The sequence below is a fragment of the Telopea speciosissima genome, unplaced genomic scaffold (assembly GCF_018873765.1).
Source record: "Telopea speciosissima isolate NSW1024214 ecotype Mountain lineage unplaced genomic scaffold, Tspe_v1 Tspe_v1.0464, whole genome shotgun sequence".
NCBI classification, from domain to species: Eukaryota; Viridiplantae; Streptophyta; class Magnoliopsida; order Proteales; family Proteaceae; genus Telopea; species Telopea speciosissima.
In genome coordinates this window covers 307-8,851 of record NW_025317800.1, presented here as the reverse complement: position 1 = coordinate 8,851, position 8,545 = coordinate 307, and the positions used below count along the sequence as shown (strand labels likewise).

At 41.5% G+C, this 8,545-nt stretch overlaps 1 protein-coding gene across 1 annotated transcript; it reads left to right on the top strand.

Annotated features, from left to right (window-relative positions):
* The first annotated feature begins 2,581 nt into the window (after positions 1-2,581).
* Positions 2,582-3,394, top strand: LOC122648102. Its single transcript, XM_043841362.1, has one exon. The coding sequence runs from the start codon at positions 2,582-2,584 to the stop codon at positions 3,392-3,394; it is 813 nt and encodes a 270-aa protein (XP_043697297.1).
* The last annotated feature ends 5,151 nt before the right edge of the window (positions 3,395-8,545 follow it).

Sequence of the window (8,545 nt, the reverse complement as noted above, 5' to 3'; positions counted from 1 at the left end):
GCATCCACACGTCTAATAAGAGATAAGGACACTTGTTAGAAAATCCCATGCCCAAAAAAGTACATAAATGCCCCCAAATAACCACAAATGACCCCGCCGGTCTATTTTAAACCGAAAGGGAACGTATGTCGAAACAGGTATCGATTCGAAGGTCACGACCCACAACAATGCATCCACACGTCTAATATGAGATAAGCACAGTTTATAGAAAATCCCAAGCCGAAAAAAGTATAGAAATGCCGCCAAAGAACCCCAAAGGACCCACCTAGTCTGGTTTAAACCGAAAATGAACATATGCCGAAATAGGTTTTGATTCGAAGGTCATGACCCTCAACATCGCATCCAGATGTCTAATAAGAGATAATGACACTTTTTAGAAAATACTAAACCAAAAAAAATACAAAAATGCCCCCAAATAACCCCAAACAACCCACCCCGTCTGGTTTAAACCGAAAATGAACATATGTCAAAACCGGTTACGATCTAAAGGTCATGACATTCAACATCGCATCCACATGTCTAATAAGAGTTAAGGACACTTTTTAGAAAATCCCAAACCCCAAAAAGTACAGAAATGCCCCTAAATAACCCCAAACGACCCACCTAGTCTTGTTTAAACCGAAAATGAACATATGTCAACAAAATAGGTATCGATTCGCAGGTCACAACCCTCAACATCTCATCCACATGTCTAATAAGAGATAAGGACACTTTTTAGAAAATCCCAAACCCCAAAAAGTACAAAAATGCCCCCAAATAACTCCAAACGACCCCCCCAGTTTGGTATGGACTGTAAATGAACATATGTCAAAATACGTATTGATTCGAACGTCACGACCCTCAACATTGCATCCAAATGTCTAATAAGAGATAATGACACTTTTTAGAGAATCTCAAACCCAAAAAAGTAAAGAAATGCCCCCAAATAACCCCAAACGACTCACCCGGTCTGGTTTAAACCGAAAATGAACATATGTCAAAATAGCTATCGATTCAAAGGTCACGACCCTGAACATCGCTGTCACACGTCTAATAAGAGATACGGACACTTTTTATAGAATCCCAAACCCAAAAAAGTATAGAAAAGCCTCAAAATAACCCCAAATGACCCACCCTGTCTGGTTTAAACCGAAAATAAACAGATGTCGAAATAGGTATCAATTCGAAGGTCACGACCCTCAACATCGCATCCACACGTCTAATAAGAGATAAGGAGATTTTTTCGAAAATCCCAAGCCTATAAAAGTACAGAAATGCCCCCAAATAAAACCAAACGACCCACCTGGTCTGGTTTAAACCGAAAATGAACATGTTGAAATAGATATCGATTTGATGGTCACGACCCTCAACATCGCATCCACACATCTAATAAGAGATAATGACACTTTTTAGAAAACACCAAATCCAAAAAAGTACGTAAATACCCCCAAATATGCCCAAACGACCCACCCGGTCTGGTTTAAATCGAAAATGAACATATGTCGAAATAGGTATCGATTCGAAGGTCAAGACCCTCAACATTGCATCCACACTTCTAATACAAGATAAGGATACTTTTTAGAAAATCCCAAGCCCAAAAAAGTACAAAAATACCCCCAAATAACCCCCAAACGACCCACCCGGTTTTGTTCAAACCGAAAATGAACATATGCCAAAATAGGTATCGATTCAAAGGTCATGACAGTCAACATCATATCCACACGTCTAATAAGAGATAAGGACACTTTTTAGATAATCCAAAGTACAAAAATGCCCCAAAATAACCCCAAATGACTCACCTAGTCTGGTTTAAACCGAAAATGAACATATGTCGAACTAGGTATCGATTCGCAGGTCACCACCCTCAACATTGCATCCACATGTCTAATAAGAGATAAGGACACTTTTTAGAAAATCCCAAACCCAAAAAAGTACAGAAATGCCCCCAAATAACGCCAAACGACCCACCCGGTCTGGTTCGGACTGTAAATGAACATATGTCAAAATAAGTATCGATTCAAAGGTCACGACCCTCAACATCGCATCCACACGTCTAATAAGAGATAAGGACACTTTTTAGAGAATCTCAAACCCAAAAAAGTAAAGAAATGCCCTGAAATAAATCCAAACGACGCACCCGGTCTGGTTTAAATAAAAAATGAACATATGTCGAAATAGGTTTTGATTCGAAGGTCACAACCCTCAACATCGCATCCACACGTCTAATAAGAGATAAGGACACTTTTTAGAAAGTCTCAAACCAAAAAAAGTACAGAAATGCCCCCAAATAACCCCAAACGACCCACCCGGTCTGGTTTAAATCGAAAATGAACATATGCCAAAATAGGTATCGATTCGAAGGTCACGATCCTCGACATTGCATCCACACGTCTAATAAGAGATAAGGCCACTTTTTAGAAAATACCAAATCCCAAAAAGTACAGAAATGCCCCCAAATAACCCCAAAACGACCCCCCGGTTCTTGTTTAAACCGAAAATGAACATATGTCGAAATAGGTAGCTATTTACTTGGAACAACAGGCAAGGGGGCAGCGCTCGGGTTTGTTGTAAATTGGACAGGGTTTTGGTGAATTTGAGCTTGATGGATACCCTTAGGTCTTCTGAAGCTACTTTCCTTCCCCTGGGGTTATCGGATCACTCCCCAGCAGTGATTTCGATCCTTGAAAGTGTAAATTTTGGCCCAAATCCATTTCGATTCTTTGAGGCTTGGATCGGTAGAGAGGGTTTTGATGAGGCGGTGTTAAATGGCTGGAATCGCCCGGTTAACTTGAACCCTAATCCTATCCTTCGGTTTGCAGCCCGCCTTAAGAATGTGAAGAGTGAGCTTAAGAAGTGGAATAAAGAGAGCATTGGAGATGTCTTCCTTGCCGTAAAGAATGCTGAATCGGATTTGAACAATATACAGGTGAACTTTGCTGCCCATCCGAATGATCTATATCTGGTTGCTATGGAGTCAGATGCTAAAATGAAGTTATGGGAAGCTTTGAGCATTGAAGAGAAATTCCTTAAAGAGAAATCAAGGGTAAAAAATATTCAATTGGTGGATGGGAATAATAGGTTTTTTTATAAGTCCATGGTGTGCAGGAAAAATCGGAATCACATCTTAGAAGTGCGAACTGAAGGGGTTGATGTTATTAAAGAGCCAAATCTTATTAAAGAGGAGGCAGTATCATTTTATAAGAACCTGTTCGGAGTTGATGCGGATGATAGAGGTTTCTTTCCCGAGTCTGTCCCTTTGCAATATGGACTGAATTCCGCCCAGCAAGAGAACCTAGTTGGTAAGGTTTCTAATGAGGAAATCAGGGAGTTGGTGTTTGCATTGAAGAATTCAAAGCACCAGAGCCGGATGGGTTTGGAGCGGCTTTCTTCAAGCACTCTTGGGAGGTTGTTATAGAGGATCTTACACTGGCTGTAAAGTTGTTCTCCAAGTCTATTTTACCCAGCTCTATTAATGCCATGTTTATTAGCCTTATTCCAAAGACTGAGGATGCCACCTCTTTTGCCGGGTATAGACCAATAGTCCTATACAATTTATTTTATAAAATCAACACAAAAGTTTTATCTAATAGGTTGCAAGAGGTTGTTGGGAGTGTGGTAAGTGACACCCAGTCGGCTTTCATCAAGGGGTGGTCAATTGTGGATTATATTCTTGTTTGCCATGATGTGGTAAGGGGCATTGAACAGAAAGGGATTCCTCTGACGGCAGTGTTGAAAATTGACTTACATAAGGCTTATGATTCCCTAAGCAGGATTTTTTTATTTGAGATCATGGGAAGGATGGGGTTTTCGGATAGATTCCTTGGATGGGTGAAAGCCTGTGTTGATACTCCTATTTTTCGATCTTATTAAATGGGAGCCCAACTGGATATTTTCAAGGTAGAAGAGGGTTAAGGCAGGGAGATCCACTTTCTCCTTACCTGTTTACCATTGCCATGGAGGGGTTCTCGGCCTTGATGAGGAAGTTGGATGTGGAAGGGCAGATCAGCCTACTACCTAGATGTAAGAGTTCTCATCTCTCTCACCTCATATTCGCAGACGATTTGATGATTTTTGTGAAGGCTGTACCATATTCTATTTCGGCTTGCTTGGGGGCCCTGGAGGAATTTCATACCTACTCTGGGTTGAAGCTCAATAGAGCTAAGTCTTCTATTATTGTAGGAGGCCTTACCCAAGCAGGCAGACTGCAACTTTTGGAATTAATAGACTTTGTGGACACCAAGTTGCCTATATAGTATCTTGGTGTTCCCCTTATCTATCGAAAGCTTTCTATGGCAGATTGCTCTGCTATTCTTGATCGAGTGAGACGAAGACTTGATGGTTGGAAGGCTCAATTTTTATCCTTTGCAGGCCGGCTGCAGCTTCTCAGTTCGGTGCTTCAAGGCTGCTACATCTATTGGTCAGGAATATTTGGCCTCCCAAGTGGGGTTAAGTGGAAGCTAGAATCCATGTTCTCAAACTTTTTCTGGACATGGCCCTCTTTGGAACGGAAGGTACACTATGTCTCTTGGGATACAATTTGCAAACCTAAGGATGAAGGTGGATTAGGAATCCGTAGAATTTCAGATATGAAGATTGCTGGTATTCTTAGGCAAATCTGGTGGATTGCCTCTAAGAAGGACAGCCTTTGGGTTAGATGGGTTTATACCCGCTACTTGAAGGAAGACTCCATTTGGACTGTGAAAACCCCCCAAAATTGTTCTTGGGTCTGGCGTAAGGTCCTTAAGTATAGAGACTTGGTTGAACCCCACATATATCACATTATTGGGTCTGGTCACTCAACACGACTTTGTCTTGATAATTGGCACCCCCAAGGGGTTTTGATAAAAAAATATGGTGACCAGATTAGGTATGATGCAGGTTCCCATCGTATGGCCCTGGTTTCGGACATTATTAGACGGGGTGCTTGGCACCCAACTGCCTATGGTTCCTTTGACCTGATTACTGTTTGGGGAGATATGCATCGTGTGCCTCTCTTGAATGGTGGGGATGACCTCATTGTTTGGAAGAAAACCCCCAATGATCTTTTTACCACCAAATCTGCTTGGGATACTATTAGGAGGCCTTCTACTAAGGTGGGCTGGAGTAAGTTTGTTTGGTTTGCCGAAAACTTTCCTAGGCAATCTTGTACTACCTGGAGATGCCTCATGGGGGCCCTTCCCACCAAAGATCAGCTCATAAAAAGAAGCATTATGGTTGGACCGAATTGTGTATTTTGTTGAGCAGTAGTAGAAAACCATGAGCACCTCTTCTTTAATTGCCCATTTTCCAGTAGCATTTGGGGGAAAATTAGTTCTATTTGCTCACAAAGGGGTGGGGGGCCCTCCACTCTCATGGACGTGATTGATTGGCTGTCCTTTGTTGGCTGTACCAATGACAAGTTGGATATTATTCCAAAGTTGGCTTTCTGCGCTACAGTGTATCATATATGGTGGGAGCGCAATCAAAGATTGTTTAGAAATAAAGCCAGGTCCTATAACCAGATCATTGATGCTATTAGGCTGGATGTTACTACCAAGTGTGCTGCATTCCATTTTTCAGTTTACCAAAATCCGAGAAATCAGTTCCTGGTTGAAAAATGGGGGATTAGGGTGGACTGGAAGGTTATCACTCAAAAGACCTGTGCTTGGGTCAGGCCCCCTGCACACATGATTGCCCTACACTGTGATGGTTCTTTGACGACTGATAGGGCTGCCTATGGTGGGCTCATTCGTGATGACACAGGGGCTGCTATATTGGCTTATGCTGGGAAGGGTGATGTTGACTCTGTTCTTGGTATGGAGCTCCATGCCATATTACGGGGGGTAACCTTGTGTATTCAAAATGACTTTAGTAGGGTATCCATTAGATCTGATTCTAAGCTTGCGGTGGACATGTTGAATGGGACTATATGCTGCCCGTGGACCATGCAGGCTTTAAAAGGGCGTATTGTTTCACTTCTTGAACAATTACAATGTAAAGAGATTCGACATGTTTGGAGAGAGGTGAATCGACTAGCAGATTTTATGGCAGCCTTCGACACTGGAGATGGGGAATCAATCCTCTTCCCCTCGGATTTCCCGCCAGAGTTAGTGGATATGATCAGGGATGATGCAGATCAAAAAACCTATCTTCGGCCCCCTTGTCAGTGAGTAGTTGCCCCTCTCTTTGGGCTGTATTACCGAGGGTCTGTCTTCAGTTTGTCTTTGGAGTCCTCCCTCTTCCCATGGGCCTGTCTAAGGGGGACTGGTAAGGATTGCCTTCTTTGCACCTTTTTTTCTTTTTCCTATACAATCATACCTACTTATCCAAAAAAAAACAAAAAAGGTCACAACCCTTAACATCGCTTCCACACGTCTAATAAGAGATAAGGACACTTTTTAGAGAATCCCAAACCCAAAAAAGTACAGAAATGCCCCCAAATAACCCCAAACGACCAAGCAGGCCTGGTTTAAATCGAAAATGAACATACGTCGAAATAGGTATCGATTCGAAGGTCATGACTCCCAACATCGTATCCACACGTCTAATAAGAGAGAAGGACACTTTTTAGAAAATCCCAAGCCCATAAAAGTACAGAAATGCCCCCAAATAATCCCAAACGACCCATCCAGTCTGGTTTAAACCAAAAATAAACATATGCCAAAATAGGTATCGATTCGAAGGTCACGACCTTCAACATCGGATCCACACATCTAATAAGTGATAAGGACACTTTTTTGAAAATACTAAACCCAAAAAAGTACAGAAATGCCGCCAAATAACCCAAAACGACCCACCCGGTCTGGTTTAAACCGAAAACGAACATATGTCAAAATAGGTGACGATTCGAAGGTCACGACCCTCAACATCGCATCCACACTGTAATTTAGAGATAAGGACACTTTTTAGAAAATCCCAAACCCAAAAAAGTACAGAAATGCCCCCAAATAACCCCAAACGACCCACCCGGTTTGGTTTAAATCGAAAATGAACATATGTCGAAATAGGTATCGATTCGCAGGTCACAACCCTCAACATCGTATCCACACATAAGGATACTTTTAAGAAAATTCCAAACCCAAAAATGTATAGAAATGCACCCAAATAAGTCCAAACGACACACCCGGTCAGGTTCGGATAGGAAATGAACATACGTCAAAATACGTATCGATTCGAAGGTCACGACCCTCAACATCGCATCCACACGTCTAATGAGGGATAAGGACACTTTTTAGAGAATCTCAAACCCAAAAAAATATAGAAATGCCCCGAAATAACTCCAAACGACCCACCCGGTTTGGTTTAAACCGAAAATGAACATTTGTCAAAATAGGTATCGATTCGAAGGTCACGACCGTCAACATCGCATCCACACATTTAATAAAAGATAAGGACACTTTTTAGAAAATCCCAAACCCAAAAAACTACAGAAATGCCCCGAAATAACCCCAAACGACCCACCCGGTCTGGTTTAAACAAAAAATGAACATATGTTGAAATAGGTATCGATTCGAAGGTCACGACCCTCAACATCGCATTCACACGTCTAATAAGAGATAATGACACTTTTAAAAAATTCCCAAGCCCAAAAAAGTACAGAAATGCCCCCAAATATCCCCAAATGACCCACCCGGTCTGGTTTAAACCGAAAGGGAACATATGACGAAATAGGTATCGATTCGATGGTCACGACCCTCAACATAGTATCCACACGTCGAATAAGTGATAAGTACACTTTTTAGAAAATCCCAAGCCCAAAAAAGTACAGAAATGCCCTCAAATAACCACAAACAACCAACCTGATCTGGTTTAAACCGAAAATGAACATATATCGAAATAGGTATCGATTCGAATCTCATGACCCTCAACATCGCATCAACACTTCTAATAAGAGATAAGGACAGTTTTTAGAAAATACCAAACCCAAAAAAGTATAGAAATGCCCCCAAATAACCCCAAACGACCCACCCGGTCTGGTTTAAACCGAAAATGAACATATGACGAAATAGGCACCGATTCAAAGGTCACAACCCTCAACATCGCATCCACATGTCTAATAAGAGATAAGGACACTTTTCAAAAAATCCCAAGCCCAAAAAATTACGGAAATGCTGCCAATTAACCCCAAACGACCCACCCGGTCTGGTTTAAATTGAAAATAACTATATGCCAAAATATGTATCGATTTGAAGGTCACGACCCTCAACATCGCATCCACTCATCTAATAAGAGATAAGGACACATTTTAGAAAATACCAAACCCAAAAAAGTACAGAAATGCCCCCAAATAACCTCAAACGACCCACCCAGTCTAGTTTAAACCAAAAATGAACATATGTCAAAATTGGTATCGATTCGAAGGTCTCAACCCTCAACATTGCATTCACTCATCTAATAAAAGACAAGGACACTTTTTAGAACATCCCAAGCCCAAAAAAGTACAAAAATGCCCACAAATAACCCCAAACGATCCACCCTGTCCGGTTTAAACCAAAAACGAACATATGTTGAAATAGGTACTGATTCACAGGTCACGACCCGCAACATCGTATCCACACGTCTAATAAGAGATAAGGACACTTTTTCA

What these genes read in the sequence shown, in the direction of transcription:
- LOC122648102 (XM_043841362.1), top strand. Translation starts at nt 2,582, where the DNA reads ATGGATACCCTTAGGTCTTCTGAAGCTACTTTCCTTCCCCTGGGGTTA.